Below are 17,181 nucleotides of genomic sequence, written 5' to 3'. Positions count from 1 at the left end.
TGGTAACCTGAGCTATCTGCAGCTACCTGGAGGGTACGAGTCTTGTCGCAGGTACTGAGACTTGCTGCTTCAGTGCCACCCATGCCTTTTCTCGTATCCCGCGCAATCACAACCAAACATCAGCGCTTTGGCTTCCAAGCACCGCGGGTAGTATTACCATTACCTAGTGCGTACTACTACGAGTTGAGCATCTGCATCTGTTCACGTTACTCCAGTAATGCTGGCTTCCATTGATGATACAGACTGGTGTCAGGCGCTATAACGTAGTTACAGGTCCCTCCCAAACGCCGCGGCAGCCGTTGAGCGCTCATCTGCGCCGAACCGCTAGCACCCTCATTTTGGCTCGCTCCACAGAGTTGATGAAAACCGTAACAGGTACATGTACCTTGGGTGGATAGAAGAGAGGATTGGATTGGATTGGATAGATCAAATATCAAATGTCCCATATGAATCGCTGGCTGCACGATTACGGACATGAGTGCATTATCATGCGATCAACTACATTGCCCGGCTATTACGAGTATTACACGCACCCATCACACACTCGGTGAGGAAGCGATCTGTAATACTTCTCTACATACGAGTACGCCAATATCCTAACACAAGATGCTGACCACATCAGTGTTATCCACGTATCCCCAGAACAGCTTGTTTCACCCGATGCATACGCCCGCAGAGCCTCGCAGCCAAGTCTACAGCCGTCTTGCTCTGCTTGGTGCCGCAGAGAAAGTGTTTGAACGTTCGATTTACGTATTAACTGCTAGAAGCACGGAGCAGCAGCGTACTCATGCCCCATGGTTGATACAGTTACAGGTGCCTGGCGTGTAGCGCGTCGTGATCAGCCTGTTTCTCTCGCCTGTGGATCTTGTATCAAGAGCGGATGAGACACTCATCACCAATCCCCATCCCCTGAACCGGGGCCGCGCCGCTGCAGGAGATGACAAGTCTGGGCAAATGCAAAGCCATGGAGCCGTTTTTTTATTGCAGTGTCTGTGCGCGTGCCCCCGTGCCGTTGCTCGTACTATTTCTCCGCCTTATAGCAACATAAGCAGCAGAGATCGGGAATGACGCATTGATGTTTCTGATGCCACACCGTATTCAATTACTCTTTCCGCTCGTGACGATACATAATTCCGATTGACAGGCATCAAACCGCCTGGAGGTACGTACTGCCCAAACCGTTGCGTGTTAATCGACCTTATATCCGACCCATGGCATTCGCGTAGGCTACTGTAGGTAGGTATTCTGTTTGTCGCTTCTTTATGTGTGCTGCAACGGCCGTCGCCTAGTTCCCGGTCGACATGGCCGAAATGGCGATGTGATCATCGCGATCATCAGTATTTGCCCATGAGCATGACTCTCACTGCTATATGGGGAGTGCGAGTTGAGAGTCATATGTCGACACAAAAGAAAACCTCCGTAAAACGTCCTTGGCTCATGCATACGGCATTGTCGAAGAACCACTCGATAATACGCCAGACGTCTGACCATTACAACAGCCGGCACGGCAATGTAAGAACATCCCGAGGACGGCATGTGATTGCATGCGCCCAAACAACGGGAGCAACTCCAACTGCCGAGCGGGAAACTCAAAACGCCAAACAGAGCGTACTAGGCTCCTGATACCAGACGATAGCATGACAACAGCCGTCTGTTGCAGCGCCATGTTGAAATTGACCTGGAACACTGTGACGCGATCTCCAACAGTCTATGCCAGGATGCCTGTCTCATCCCCAGTTGCGGCCTGAAGTTCGTATTGCGCCTAGCATCATCCTGGTCTTGGAGAGAAGATCGCTTCTTTATTCTGCCTCGGCTTCTCTTTGAAGCCGTCGTCCGTAGCAGTTTCAACAGGTAGCTTCGATTAGGGACATTCTACGGGAGTCAATGCAAGCGCATAACATATGCAGATCTTGTTACAGATTGTCAAACAGGATGGCTTACTCGTACTGCTGCTAACTCCTTGGTTATAATGGGCGGCCAATTGTTACAGCTACGAATGGTTTCAAATGCCTAGTCCCTCCATATTTGCTTTTTTTTCGGGATTATGGGACAAATGCTTCAGCCCATTCTACGAAGTTGTACGCCTTATGACGGACAATATCCACGTGGATCGTCGGATCGATAGGGCTTCCCGTCACCTCATCGGACTTATGAGTTTCAAGATATATATAGTGATGAAATGAACTGCTCTGATCAAATGCGGTGTTCTCCGAGGAAATATGGAAGAGACAAGGCTCTGTATCATGCAGCTGTATTAGCGAGCTGAAGCAGTGGCCGCATGTGATTACAATGACTCCCCAAAGAAATCACCAGTAGTAACATCTTTAATTTCACTGCCCGTGCCAAGGCCGTAATTCTCCAATTTCACAGGTAAAAGTTCGTGGTAGTGGAATTATGAGATGGGTACTCCTTAGCTGAGTAGGGGTTGGGCCACATGGTTGCCAGGTGCACATCTCCCTTTGTAGGGGTTATGAACTAGAGGTAGGGAGATGGTGTTTACCATGGAGATGAGATCTCTATCTGGACGCTCATGATCCACACGGGATAGAAGATTCCATAGCATACTAGCCACATGAGGTATCACATAAAAACAGAGAGCATAGAAAGAAATGAGCTATAGAAGTAACGGTGTGGTACTCATGCGCTTTCTACTCCGTATAGAGTAGTTGGACTGCGTACAGATAAGATGAGTAGCCAACAATTGAAGAGCTCAGCATTACTACCGCCTTTCAATTAAAAAGATATAGAATCAGTTTCAAGTATTCGCAATTTTAAACGGTTTCGTAATAGCAAAAAAAAGGAGCGAGAATGACGAATTATCTGTACCCAGCCAGATATAAGGCATCCCTGAAGCAGTTCCTGGGTAGGTGTTTGTCCTAGGTATCTACATCAGAGATGACCGATTTTTGTCTGTGCTCATAGAGATTGATAGCACCAAAGATGCAACTGCAGTTGACATGTAACTTGACGCAGAAAGAAGCACCAAATTTGGACCGTGCATCGTCGCAGAGCAATGTAGTGAAGTAAATGTTGACATCTGAAATCAGAAACCAAATGTAATGGCCATCAGCGACCGCATGTGGAGGCGCCGGATCTGCGTTGTGACCGATCTTTCAGATCTGGTTGGTTCGGATTCCAGCCGGCGCCAGGCACCGCCTCCAATCGGCCAAAAGTTGCTTGACCGCAAGCGCCCAACTTGCACATCACCGAGTTTTGTTCTCGTCGACAGCGCTCTTCGTCCGCGCTGCATCGCTCGCGTCCCAAATCACTGAATTGAGCATCATCGAGGCGTCCGCTTCCCCAGAGATCAAGATGTCGATTCCTATGACGCAATTGGGCAGTCGTGGTAAGTCGTTTGTTGCCCTTGATGACTGACCTCTCGACCTGGCGCAATTGGCTGACCCAAAGACGGCAGCCTTCCATCACGAAGAAAACCCAGAAGTAGAGCGAGAATATGATAATCTACGCGCCCTTGCCCGTGCTGAAGCTGACAAGCGCGGCGACTGCTACGAACGTGTACGTTGAAGCGACTCGAGAGACGGCTTTCTGTAGACTGACATGCCTAGTCTAAACGCGCTTACGAAGATGGCGACGGTGCCAGAGCAAAGGAATTGTCCAACCAAGGCAAGGCTCACGATGCCAAGATGAAGGAATACAACCGCCAGGCTTCCGACTACATCTTCCGCGAGAACAACGCCCCCGGCCGTGTCGACGGCGACAGCATCGACCTTCATGGACAATTCGTCGAGGAGGCGGAGCGCATTCTCGAACAGCGCATTCGCGCGGATCAGGCCCGTGGCCAGACACACTTGCACGCTATTGTCGGCAAGGGCAACCACTCGTCGAACCACGTTCAGAAGCTCAAGCCCAAGGTGGAGGAGCTGTGTCGCGAACTGGGCCTCCAGTACAGCACAGAGGAGAATGCCGGCAGGATATACATCAACCTCCAGGGCGGAGAGCCTATCCCGCCACAGCACGGCGGGTATGGAGGCCACCAAGATCAATACCAGCCTCCTCACCATGGACAGCAACAGCACGGTGGCCAGCACCGACCTCCGCAGCATCACCAACAACATCAAGAACAAGAGGAGGAGACGGCCGATGGCCTTATTCCGCTCCTCCTGCAAAAGCTGGAAAAGGCTTGCTGCGCGGTCATGTAGAGTGGACGCAAAGCAATACTATGGCGTCAATGTTGCTAGTTTTGGCTATTCGAGTGATACTTGGAGATTCCTTTTCTGCTTTTCAAATACCTTGTTTTAGATACACACATATACCACATGGGATATTGGCTTTATGCATTTCTACCATGATAAGCTTCAATAAACAACACCAATCAGATCAAATAAAGTCAAAGTCAGAAACTAATTTATTCTAGAAAACTGATACTGTTTGTGAAAGAATGAAACAATCTAAGCTCTTTATGCCAAGCTATACCGAGTCAAATATCAAAGGGGTATTTCTCTAATCATCCCATTGCCGTTCCGCGCTGATCCTATTGTAACCTTTGTTCGCCCTTAGTAATCCATCCTGAAAACCCCATCAATTGCAGACCCCTTCAAAGCAGTTCTCCTACTTACTGCTAAAAGCTTGCATCTCCTCATCGCTTCGCGGGACTGGTTGAGGCACGACCTTGTCCAGGTTGAACCCAAGGATTTCCGATAAGAGAGTAACAATCATCTCCATGAGAGAGGACATGCCGAGATAGAGCCAAGGAGTGGAAGTAATGCCACCGAAGATGAGGAGGCACGAGTATGCGAGGCGCACGAGAATAAGCGGGAAGCAAACGGCCACGGTGAAGATGATTCGGTGTTCGCCGGCGCCAACATGGCTCTGGTTGAGGATGGCGAGGACAATGGCAAAGGCCAAGAGAGCCGTGATGGCCACCAGAATGCCCTCGGCAGCGTGGCTGACAGTGGAATATTTGACCTTTGGCTTGCCATCGACAATGGTGAAGTCAGACTCGGTGCCACCCACAATAAGGAGGATAATGGCGAGGAGCATGAGAAGCTCAACGAACTTCTGGTGCTGGGGTCGGATGAGGGTGCGGCCTTTGGTCTGGATGGACTCGAAAACACGAGTGAGGAGACCAAGAGCAAGCATGATGAGAGGCGCCAAACCAATGCCTTCGAGTGTCATCCAACCAATGTAGAGGTTGATGTTGTCTGGAGAGGAAATCGTTGCCAGGCGAAGACAGGCACCGATGATACGGGCGAGGGAGAGGATGATGAGTGCTCGGAAGCCGGCGTTTTTGGCGAAGCCATGCTTGAGGCAGAGGAAGATGCCTCCTGCTAGGGCGAAGAGATAGAATGCGAGTTCGGCGATGGCAATGTCATCGTATGATTGGAGAGGGCGGCCCATGGTTGGTTGTGTAATGTGTAAAGGGGGGAGTTGAGTTGAAATGAGTTGGCTATGTAAATTGAAGTAGGAGAGGTGGGAAGGAATACAATAATATAATAACCAATATTACTAGTATTGTTTTCAAAGACAAGACAAAAGTATATCTTGAGTCTCCTATTCAATTGTGTTCTGAGGTTGCTGATGTTCTGAGATGGACTCTCTCAAACAAGCAACCAAACCCCAAGTTATATAACTTTTCATTTTCATCAAGGCCAGTTACGCGTTTACCTGTAAGCTTCTCCATAACCATGAACGCTACGGATACCGGCATCCTGTTAGGCTGAAAACGAGCAATTGCAACACTCCTCGAATGGCCATCTCTGAAATAGGTTCGATAAGCCTGAGGCCTCGTCGCTTCCAGGAACACACGTCTGATTGGCCAGATTGAATCGATTTCCTGATGCGGAAAAGCGCCATCTCTCTTGATCTCTCCAAGTCCCCTAGCCAGGCATGAGTTAGCGCCCGTTCTTCGGCGGTCCGTCCTCCGTGCTGCCGACCTCCGGCAGAAGGATTTGCATCCTGCTCGAATGGAATGGGCCTTTTCAGTAGGCCGTGAGGCGGTGCAGCAGCCGCGAGATAGGCTTGAGAGAAATAGGAGTCATGTTTCGTCAGTCTCTTGTTTGATATATTGTCCAGCTTGGCCCTTTCAGGACGGCGTACCCGAACAAAGACTTTTTTTTCTTATTCTTACCCGCTGCGGCTGTTTAATTAGTTGAGGCTATGTATGTGCGAAGATCATCCATCAGCGAGATGGACGCCTTTACTACTGTGACGAGTGACGTTACTTGTCGTATCTCACCACCAAAAAATTTACACTAGGCCGACTAAGAGCTCTGCCACACAAAATTCCTCTTCCCCCCACATAAACCAGTAACGACAGCATCACAAAGAAGTCCTTGAGCTCGGCAACAAGATGCCGGTACGTACGTTACTCGCTGCGTCATTCCACACGCAAGCCCATCGTCACCATCACTCTGTAAAAAAATGAGGGGGTTCCCATTTTAACATGGTCGCCATGCGTTTCTCTATAGCTCATCATCCTCACGGGACTGCCCACGTCGGGCAAGTCGACACGGGCGAAGCAACTGCATGATTACCTCGCCGAGCGCATCCCCGGAACAAAGTACAGGCTGCACCTGATATCAGACGACTCGCTTTCAATATCGCGATCCGTGTACGACCTCTCCACGGTGCCGGTGCATACAAGATCGGCCAACGCCAGCGAAAAGGATGCGAGGGCGGCCATTTACGGCGCCGTAAAGAGAGTGCTGAGCGACAAGGACATTGTCATCCTCGATGGCCTGAATTACATCAAAGGCTGGCGGTACCAGCTACACTGCGAGGCGAAAGCCGTTCGAACGCCGAGCTGCATATTACAGATTGGATGCTCCAAAGACCGCGCGCAGCAGGTTAACGAAGACAGGCTAAAACGAAGCCAGACTACGGCTGATGAGGAGGGGGCCGACACAACGGGCGACATTGCAGAGCCGTATGAGCCTGCAAACTGGGAGAACCTCGTCTTTCGACATGAAGAGCCTAATCCCATGACTCGCTGGGATAGTCCTCTATTTACGATTATATGGGAGGACGATGACGAGCAGGTCAAGAAGACGTTTGACTCTCTTTGGGAGGCCGTTGCGGGAGACGGCCGCAAAATCATCAGGCCAAACCAGGCTACGGAGCCCCGAGGGCGCGATGCGAGTGGCGATTACCTGTACATGCTGGATCGTGAAACGCAGGACATTGTGAAGCGAATCCTGGACCAACAGGGCGATGATGGCGGCGGCGAGGTCAAAGTCTCTCTTAGCGGTGGCAAGAAAGAGCTTGTCGTTGAGCTGCCGGCGAGAAAGATTGGCTTGCCGGAGCTGCAGAGGCATCGAAGAGCCTTTATGGGTTTGAATAGAGGGGGGATTGGACTGGAGAAGGTGACCAACATGGCTGCCGACTCGTTGAGGGAGTCATTTGTCAACTACCTCAATAACGCATTTGAGAATGAATGAGACGTTTAGTAAGCGCGGATGATACCTATAGTCTCTACTTTTTTGCTGTGGATTCACAGACTCCGTGCGCTTCTCCGATTTGCCGTTTCTGATAGCAGGCTTAACATGTTCTTTTCTAAAGCACATAGGGTTGCCCCACGGGTTTACAAAATATTACAGGGTAGACGACATGGGGAGAGAGCAGGCGACGAATTGGAAATCAAGAGGCCAGCCAATGGAATATGATGAGGGTGACCGAAGTTTGGATGCCTGGTAATTGCTCAATGCATGTAATCAGATACGCTGATGGGATGCTGGGAGGAGGCTGGTTTGATGCTTTAGACAAGAGATGCATATGGATCATGCTTACAGCATGCAAGGTTCAGTGGCGGCGGGAAACAAAGCCGAACGCGCGCCACGAGGAGAATCACGGAAGCTACAACAAATCAGCTAGGTAGACATTCAATGTTAATACCTGAATCTACTCCTCCTAAACAGCAAAATAGTTGATCAATGAAGATTTACTCGAGGACGCTTCACAACAGTAGAATGCAAGTCTTGTGAGACGTTACGATGGCCTCGGCATCTGCTTAGTAACAAAGATGTATGGAGTCAATAGATACTTCAGGATGACTTCATCACAATACCAGGACCCATGTCAACGCTGGCGGACATCAAGGTTACCTTAGTACTTGTAGGTAGTCGGGTACTTTCCACGTTTGTCGCAGCGAGGCAATACAATTAATTGACAGTATCAAAACGTTCAAATTGGGTTATCGCAACGCTATCAGGGGGCAAATAGAAGCTGGTAGATGCCTCCAGTCCTGTGGCAATACGTGCAAACCAGCTGCTTATTCGATCAGCTCTGCCCAGGCTGCAGCTCGTCATCGTACGCTGTGGGCAGGGAGTCACTGTGTGTGTGGGCGCTGATTAGCGACCTTGCCGGTACATGCCACTGGTAGCCTGTTGCGCGTCCCCAGTTGCCTGGCGCTCTTTCAGTGGAAGTCGGCAGAAGATTCCACTGTTGGCGGCCACAGCGCAGCCTCGCCCAGTAACCCATGAGCCGGTAGCGCTCAAAGGCCCCCTGCATCAATGATATTCCGCTCCGCTCAGGGCAGCGCGCGCTGTCATTGGCCCGTGCCCCTCTGCTCCGGGGGCGTGTGGGTGCCCGTGGCTACGTTTAGGCCTTGTGTGCCAGATCTATGGGAACTCTCTCTGGACACCTCTAGCTTTAACCTTCTCTCCTTCATACCATTCTCTCCCCGATTACAAGATCAAGAATCAACTCTCCTTCTCCTCCTTCTTTCTCAGACCAGCTTTGAGGAGGTAGCATCTGCGTATTCTTTTCTTTCTTCGTTTCCTCGAGCCCCGGCCTTGGTCCTGTTCTCACCCCACATCGTCGTGAACACAGCCGTCATCCGACACCATGGCTTCTCAGCCTGAAGAGCACAAGAAGAAGGTCAACTTGACGTATGTATAGCCTCTGGAGATGATCTGGCCCAGCTATCAAGAAGGTAGAACCAGCTAACCACCTCATTTACAGCGACCCCTCCGGCGCGGAGATCAAGCATGTTTGTTCAGCCCACCTTGCTTTGCTTAGATACCCAGGGCGGGGAAACTAACTTTATCACAGGAAGATGACACCGCCACTGCCATCCTCAAGAAGAAGAAGAAGCCCAACCAGCTGATGTAGGTGCTCATCTCGAACGAACAATACGAAATCACATACTAACGAAAATCCAGGGTTACCGATGCCGTCAACGATGACAACAGCATCATTGCCCTGTCCGAGGCTACCATGGACGCCCTCCAGCTCTTCCGCGGCGACACCGTCCTCGTACGAGGCAAGAAGAGAAAGGAGACAGTGCTCATCGTCCTTGCCGACGAGGAACTTGATGAGGGAAGTGCTAGAATCAACCGAGTCGTCCGTCACAACCTCCGAGTGAAGCACGGCGATATGATTACCATTTCTCCTTGCCCCGATATCAAATATGTGAGTACCCGCGAGATCAACCACCCCAATGAAACAGCACATCTGACCATTACAATTAGGCCAAGCGAATTGCTGTGCTCCCCATTGCCGACACTGTCGAGGGCCTCACTGGCTCCCTTTTCGATGTTTTCCTTGCCCCATACTTCCGCGAAGCCTACCGACCAGTAAAGCAGGGTGACCTGTTCATCGTCCGTGGTGGCATGAGGCAAGTCGAGTTCAAGGTTGTCGAGGTGGATCCTCCGGAATATGGTATCGTTGCTCAGGATACCGTCATTCACTGTGAGGGCGAGCCTATCCAGCGAGACGAGGAGGAGAACAACCTGAACGAGGTTGGCTATGACGACATCGGTGGATGCCGCAAGCAAATGGCCCAGATCCGAGAAATGGTTGAGCTTCCTCTCCGCCATCCTCAGCTCTTCAAGTCCATTGGTATCAAGCCGCCTCGAGGTGTCCTGCTCTACGGTCCTCCTGGTACCGGTAAGACTCTCATGGCCCGTGCCGTTGCCAATGAAACCGGCGCTTTCTTCTTCCTCATCAATGGTCCTGAGATCATGTCCAAAATGGCTGGTGAATCCGAGTCGAACCTGCGAAAGGCCTTTGAGGAGGCTGAGAAGAACTCACCCGCCATCATCTTCATCGATGAAATCGATTCCATCGCCCCCAAGCGAGACAAGACCAACGGTGAAGTTGAGCGCCGTGTTGTGTCTCAGCTCCTTACCCTCATGGACGGCATGAAGGCTCGCTCCAACGTTGTCGTCATGGCCGCCACCAACCGACCCAACTCCATTGACCCGGCTCTGCGACGATTCGGCCGTTTCGACCGTGAGGTGGACATTGGTATCCCCGACCCAACTGGCCGTCTGGAGATTCTCCAGATCCACACCAAGAACATGAAGTTGGCCGATGACGTCGACCTGGAGCAGATTGCTGCCGAGACCCACGGTTACGTCGGTTCTGATGTTGCTGCCCTCTGCTCCGAGGCTGCCATGCAGCAGATTCGTGAGAAGATGGACCTCATTGACCTTGACGAGGATACCATTGATGCCGAAGTCTTGGACTCCCTTGGTGTCACCATGGAGAACTTCCGATTCGCCCTGGGCGTGTCCAACCCCTCTGCTCTTCGCGAGGTCGCGGTCGTGGAAGTCCCCAACGTCCGCTGGGAGGATATCGGTGGTCTGGAGGAAGTCAAGCAGGACCTCCGAGAGAGCGTCCAGTACCCCGTCGACCACCCCGAAAAGTTCCTCAAGTTTGGTCTCTCCCCATCTCGAGGTGTCCTCTTCTACGGACCTCCTGGTACCGGTAAGACAATGTTGGCCAAGGCTGTCGCCAACGAGTGCGCTGCCAACTTCATCTCCGTCAAGGGACCTGAGCTGCTCAGCATGTGGTTCGGTGAATCTGAGAGCAACATCAGAGACATCTTCGACAAGGCCCGAGCGGCTGCTCCTTGCGTCGTCTTCCTCGATGAGTTGGATTCCATTGCCAAGGCTCGTGGTGGGTCTGTGGGTGATGCTGGCGGTGCCTCTGACCGAGTTGTCAACCAGCTTCTGACTGGTAAGTATTCCGCCACTGGCGCCCTAGAGAAATAATATGTGAAAATTCGTGCTAACTAATGTCATAGAAATGGACGGTATGACTTCCAAGAAGAACGTTTTCGTCATTGGTGCTACCAACAGACCCGAGCAGCTCGACCCTGCTCTCTGCCGTCCTGGTCGTCTGGACTCGCTCATCTATGTACCTCTTCCTGATGAGCCTGGCCGTCTTGGTATCCTCAAGGCTCAGCTGCGCAAGACTCCTGTCGCTGCCGACGTTGACCTCGGCTACATCGCTGCCAAGTCTCACGGCTTCTCTGGTGCCGATCTGGGATTCATCACCCAGCGCGCCGTCAAGATTGCCATCAAGGAGGCCATCACAGCAGACATTGAGCGCACAAAGGCTCGTGAGGCCGCTGGCGACAATATGGATGTCGATGATGAGGCTGAGGACCCTGTTCCTGAGCTGACCAAGGCCCACTTCGAGGAGGCCATGCAGATGGCTCGCCGATCCGTCAGCGATGTCGAGATCCGCAGATATGAGGCCTTTGCCCAGCAGATGAAGAACGCTGGACCTGGTGCCTACTTCAAGTTCCCTGACGGAGCTGAGGGTGGTGCTGGCGGCGACGCTGGCAACGCCTTTGGCGATGCCGGTAACGATGACGATCTCTACGACTAAAGTATGGTGGCCATGGGCAATAAAGAAACAGCACCCTGGATCCCTTGTATTTGAAAGGAAAAAAGAAATATAAAAAAAGAGCTTCCTCCTACATCTGCATCCATCAGCCCGAAGTTGGTCGGGTAGGAGTCTAATTCACGGCATCGGGTGGCACACTATTTCGACCCAAGAGGGCGGTAGAATGATTAGAGTTGCAGAAGAGCGAGGGGAGGTTTGCTCAGGGTGTGGCGTTACAGACTCAGCCATCAAGACATTCCCAGGACACGAAATTCAGTTGAGGATGGGTGACTACTGGGATCTAGGACCACAAGATTAGGGTTACGTTAGCTTGATAGACGAATGCAATTGATTTGGTAAACAATAAGAGACGCAGTGCCTTGGTGTTTGAATCTTTTGTGAAAATCGACGAGGTTTGCTAACTATTTGTATGTATGTAAGTAGCATCCCGCTAGAGATGGGAGCTTCTCAGGTGTTAAGAAATGAACTCATGTGAGTGTGAAGCATCTGGATTGTTTTACCAGGGAGGCTGGATTATTTCGTAAAAGCTAGTATGGCTCTGAACAAACTTATATAGTTGCATGGCCGGTATCATATTTCCTCATACGCGCCTTGATAGCTCATTTCGTATATAACGTACCATGCTCCTCCAACTTGTGCGGAAAAAAAGGAAGAGGACGAAGGAAGAAAGAAAAGCAACTATGTTCCCCCCAAACCCATCTCCCATCCCCTTTATCTATATCACAGTATAATCAAGCAGGAAATAAAAGCAAAAAAGCCTTGGTTAAAGGAAAAAAAAAAGAAGTGAACAAAAAAACTATTCCGAACGTGCGCGCCCTGTTTTAAATATGCCTTGGCGAGGTGTCTTTGCGGTCGATGGTGTTGAGACACGCTTCTTTGTCGAGGATGGAGGTTGAGGAGGAGGAGGGGGAAGAGGGGGAGGGAAAATGCAAGAAGGAGGAGAAAGGGGTAAAGAAGGCTGCTAGCCGCTGCCCTTCTCCTCGATCTCGACGACGGCGTCGAGGCTTTCCCTCGTGATGCGGAGGGCCTCTTCTATTACGGAGGTGGGGATGGCGAGAGGCAGCTTTTCGGAGGCGCCGTTTGTCTTCTTGGTGTCGCCGTTGCCGTTTGTTGTCGCAGATGACTTGCCGTTTGCGCTTGATGTGGATGATGATGATGTGGATGGCTGGCCCTCGCGGACGTCGTCGAGGACGCGGCGGAGGAGGGCGGGGAAAGTGGTGACTTCGCCGGAGCGGAGGAGGGTCAGGGCGTGGTTCTGGATGGCGGTGGGCCAGTTGGAGGAGTTGGAGTTGAGGGCGTGGAGGAGGGCTTCTTGGATTCTACACGGTTGGGCATGTTAGCGAGGGGATGAGGAGGAGGAGGAGGAGGAGGAGGAAGAAGAGAAGAAGGGTGGTAGTGACGGCACTGACTTGGTAACGTGGCCGTCTTTTAGCAGGATTGTGTTGATTTGCGATCGCAAGTCTGGGTCTAGCGTTGCGGGGGTGTAATTTGCTGCCGAGGGCGGCACCTTGACGGGTGTAGATGGTCGCTGGGACATGATGGCTGAAATGGTGTGTGGCGGTTCAGTCGAGGAGGAAGAAGTTAAGATGGCGCAATGTAGAGCAAAAAGTGATGAGAGAAAGTATTATTCGGAAGAGGTGAGGCTGTAGAGCCTTTCGAAGGAGTATAGTTGCCCTCGAGGTGGATGACTTTTGTTTGGCGTTGTAGATGGAGGCAAGATACGGGAGGCTGCCGGTGGATGGTGTTGAAACTTGGAGAAGAAATGGGGGTTGTTCTCTCTTCTCGCTTTGGGCAACTGTGATTATTAAAATAGACATTAGCAAACCAATCCATGAGCCAATAAAAACAGTAGCATGAATAAGAAGAAAATGGAAGAAGGAAACAAGTAATAGGCAAAGATGACACCACAATGGCTTACCTCGTTCACCAGGGCGATGGCGAAACAGACGCAGCTTTCCACTTCACAGTCCCAACACCACTCCAGCGCGCCAGACGGAGCAAGACGGCAGCATACAAACTGTCTTAGGCTAAACAGAAAAGCGAAAGAAGGAAAGAAATTGGCCAATGGGCGAAGGGGGATTGTAAGCGGGGGGTGCAAATCGAGCCTTGGGAAAGCAAAAGTCGGAAACGAGGCTGAGGCTGCCAATGTGCGTTTGCGTCTGTGCAAAGCTGACGGGATGGAGATGCGGCCGGCGGGAGGGAGCTTTTGGTTGCGTGCCCAAAGGCGTCTGGTCCGTGATAGGCTCTCTTTGCTTAGTACTGGAGAGGCATCGTGTGGCTGGGCGTGTGGCGGGGAGGGTTAGATAAGCCGTTAAGCCGCAAGGCTGAGGTGGAGTCGGGTCGATGGGGTCGATGGAGCTGGTTGGCTGGAGGCGGGGGGGAGTCGAATCAGTATGTAGATTCTTTGAAATGGGGTGGGCTTTGGATATTTCTCTTGGACACGTGAGAGGAAAAGATCTCGCAAGGGTCTGGATTTAATATCTGACGTTGCTTGTGTCTTGAACGGATCTCTAGTCATGGTCAAGTGACCGTCGAATTAAACATGAGGTAGGTACTTTAGTTCATTGTGCCGTGATATCTCGGTGAGGGTGCTAGTGACATGGCTCTTGTTCTACCGGGATTGATGGCATATCTATTCGGGCCTTGAATGATTTGGAGATATATACTACTAGTACCTCTCCTCTGGTAATTTCCCTACTTTCATGATATCTCTTTCATGCGCATTGAGTCATTCATGACTTTGAAAATGCCCTGATATGCTTGTAAGGGCATCTAAAGTCGTCTAATGGGGCTTATGACAAGCCTAGATTGAGTTGCTTTCAGCTCAGCTCAAAACAATGGGAAAAAGGACAAATCACTCTTGCCATGTTCATATTTAACAAGGACCGTGTTATTTCTCTTCACTGTGTCCTCCCGGAGCTTTATATCTTGGGGTCTTTGGCACAGATTTCGTCTGCAACTGATTATCAAAAATTCCATCCGTCTTGCTCAACGACCCTTGCTGCTAGTGTACCTCAAAGGCAACATATACTTTGTTTCTAGGCGTTTTATGCAAAGACTGGACATAATGATTCATTGAGCCACCTGTCACAACTCATATACTAGTCTTAAAAGAAAAGAGGTTAAAGATAAACTCCCTATGGGCAGCTTCAGAAGCATCACCGCTAGCCAGTCCGAAGTGCCAGTTGAAGAAGGACACGCTACAGCATTACGAAGATGACTCTCTCGCAACGACCAGAGATACCTTGAATGGAAAAGGCTGCTTCGTCGGAGGATGGGCCTACAGTTCTCTAGTATCTGCCACCATGTCTAAATTGGCCTTCACCGTCGGCTGTAGTCGGTTATCAACAAGATTACATGGGCTAAAACCCTTGATAACATCTTCTATAAACTTCAAGGCTTATATGACTCTATTATGGAAGAGCAATGGAGCTAGATGCTGACACTGACGTTGTCTTATGGCATTTGCTGTGATGCTTGATAATCAAGACGAGATCGGTATCTATCTTGATTCGGCATGTACTAGTCCTTCGCAGGAGCACCATTATCTTGTGGAGGTTCTCAAGTCATTTTACTGCTTGTTCATTATTAGCTTATTCTGAGTGTAGTGGTAGCAAGCAATTAGTAGCAAAGACACCAGCCACCTCTAGCTCGTTGCGAGGCGGTAAGAGTCTGGGTTGGGGTTGGCCCTTTCGCTGTGTACCTTGTCAGACTACCAATCCCAATAGCAGGCAAGCACAAGCACCGGCCCGCCATGGCCGGAGGTTGGTTCGAAAGGCCAGGTTTGCGTATCGCTGGCCAATGGCGGGTTTTCCTATCCAGTAGTAGTACCGATTCGATTCAGAGAGCGGAGAATGTTGCACGAACATGAATAACGGTCTTTCCCTTGCACCCGTGCCGCCAGACCGGAGAGAAAGTGAGACATATTTGTATAGCTACTTACCTAGGAGGGAAACATACCAATATGCCCCCCTACGGAGTATGGCGTACGGAGTACAGACGGCCGTTTTTCACTGTCTCAGCTTGTCACAATCCGGGTTGCGCCTTGCGTCGCGCCGGCGAGCTTAGCTGCAGCAGAAAAGTTATCTCTCTGCAGGACTCGACTGAGCTCGGGGAATCAATGCCGCGATGTCTATACCCGTTCTAGACCTGCAAAAAGCAAAGCCCTCTTGTTCCCTTGGGAGAAGGGAGGAGAACAGCCTCATTGATTCGTCAAAAGCGGCCAATCAGAGTTGCTTCCCATCGCGAGGGTTGCAAATGGACAAATCAGAGCTAATGTACTTGTACGCCCCAAAGCCGCTGAAAAATATACCGTATACGCGTGACTTGGTTTGATACCGGTATCATGTCGTGTGTGGGCGAGAACTGTGCTTTCCCACACCATTTCGAATTGTGGGTGGAGAGGTGTCAGTGTATGAACGGGAATGCTCAGGGAGCCCGAGATAACTTTGGATGCAAAAGAGGGAGCAAAAAAATAGCATTCGACGTTGGTGAGTGCCCAACTGCTAGCATCCTGAACTTTGGTGAGGAGATGTGTGTGTGATCGAAAAAGGGAAATATGTTCCACAAATGGGCCTCGATGAAATTTCGTGCCAACACGCCTAACCACATGATGGACGCGGGAAGTATAACCATGCCGCTATCCAAATCAACGACTGAGCCATGTGATTTTGCAAATTCAACGACGGTATAAATCGATATAATCTTCGTCTTAGGTTTGAGAGAGTTCAGCCGTTGTATCACAAAAAGCTTGACCATATCGGAAGACCAGGGGGCGATGATCCGAAGGCCTGGTACTACACACCAAGCTGCGGGGGAGCAATGCCAAGACAATTAACTACTTAAAGGCAGGAAAAGAGATCCCGTCGAGAGAATAACTCGGTGTAGCAGGTGGTTTTGGGATGTATGACGTGCTCTGTCCTTGATGGCTGATCCCGCTGACTCTCACCCGTAATTGGAAGACATGGTGGCTTGCGAGCTGGACTGCATTTGTGAACTGTCATTTGGGTAATAATGCCATGTATCCGAGTGTAGAAGCCGAGAGAAGAAGAAAGCCCCCGTCTCTGTGGCTTGAACAAAGATAAAAAAAGCAATTGAGACTGGGGCACGCAGTACGCTTTTGCAACTTCCAACATGATCGGGTTCCAAGGCTCAAATGCCTGGCAAGGTTAAATCCCATGACCCACAATATGCAACATGAGCAGGCAGCTACTCAGTAGTGGGATTTGTTGTACAAACAATAGTGGGCTTGTCATTGTTGTGTGTGTATTTTCGGAGGAAAGGGAGCTGGTTAATAAGATTCTGAGAGACGGAGAGAGTGCATAATCGTGTATGGCCGAGATGATTTGATGTAGACCAGCTGGTTGCTTATACACACCATGAGCAATGACGAAGCGATGGAGTAGATGCAATGTGTGTAAGAGACAGGCCTGTCTAGAATGATCATCTTGAGATGTGCAGCTGTGCTTAGTAGCTTCTGCGAGATTGCTGAGGGAGAGGCGGTCGCTCTCTGAGCCGTTTAGCAAAGACGAGGCCTTTGAAAAACCGGGCTGACCGGCTGCAGCTATGCCCGACGCATGTCAAGAC

General features: G+C 50.7%; 5 protein-coding genes across 5 annotated transcripts; 3 read left to right on the top strand and 2 right to left on the bottom strand.

The window, feature by feature from the left end:
* Nucleotides 1-3,312: 3,312 nt before the first annotated feature.
* Nucleotides 3,313-4,160, top strand: T069G_08219 (smr domain-containing protein; the record flags this gene model as incomplete). Its single annotated transcript, XM_056175429.1, has 3 exons — nt 3,313-3,346; nt 3,416-3,516; nt 3,567-4,160. 3 exons carry the CDS (start codon nt 3,313-3,315, stop codon nt 4,158-4,160), a joined length of 729 nt encoding a protein of 242 aa, XP_056026378.1.
* Nucleotides 4,161-4,569: 409 nt separating this feature from the next.
* Nucleotides 4,570-5,358, bottom strand: T069G_08218 (uncharacterized protein; the record flags this gene model as incomplete). Its single annotated transcript, XM_056175428.1, has 1 exon — nt 4,570-5,358. One exon carries the CDS (start codon nt 5,356-5,358, stop codon nt 4,570-4,572), a length of 789 nt encoding a protein of 262 aa, XP_056026377.1.
* A 952-nt stretch (nt 5,359-6,310) lies between these two features.
* Nucleotides 6,311-7,397, top strand: T069G_08217 (chromatin associated protein KTI12 domain-containing protein; the record flags this gene model as incomplete). The annotated part of the gene is made up of 2 exons (XM_056175427.1): nt 6,311-6,316; nt 6,429-7,397. 2 exons carry the CDS (start codon nt 6,311-6,313, stop codon nt 7,395-7,397), a joined length of 975 nt encoding a protein of 324 aa, XP_056026376.1.
* A 1,405-nt stretch (nt 7,398-8,802) lies between these two features.
* T069G_08216 (ATPase family associated with various cellular activities (AAA) domain-containing protein) lies at nt 8,803-11,577 on the top strand (the record flags this gene model as incomplete). Its single annotated transcript, XM_056175426.1, has 6 exons — nt 8,803-8,846; nt 8,920-8,947; nt 9,010-9,065; nt 9,120-9,369; nt 9,429-10,920; nt 10,988-11,577. 6 exons carry the CDS (start codon nt 8,803-8,805, stop codon nt 11,575-11,577), a joined length of 2,460 nt encoding a protein of 819 aa, XP_056026375.1.
* Nucleotides 11,578-12,556: 979 nt separating this feature from the next.
* On the bottom strand, nt 12,557-13,132 carry T069G_08215 (uncharacterized protein; the record flags this gene model as incomplete). The annotated part of the gene is made up of 2 exons (XM_056175425.1): nt 12,557-12,914; nt 13,005-13,132. The coding sequence occupies 2 exons, from the start codon at nt 13,130-13,132 to the stop codon at nt 12,557-12,559; spliced, it is 486 nt and encodes a 161-aa protein (XP_056026374.1).
* Between the last annotated feature and the right edge of the window lie 4,049 nt (nt 13,133-17,181).

The sequence above is a fragment of the Trichoderma breve genome, chromosome 5 (genome assembly GCF_028502605.1).
Source record: "Trichoderma breve strain T069 chromosome 5, whole genome shotgun sequence".
NCBI classification, from domain to species: Eukaryota; Fungi; Ascomycota; class Sordariomycetes; order Hypocreales; family Hypocreaceae; genus Trichoderma; species Trichoderma breve.
The sequence above is the reverse complement of the archived record's forward strand: the minus strand, read 5'-3'. Positions and strand labels throughout refer to the sequence as shown.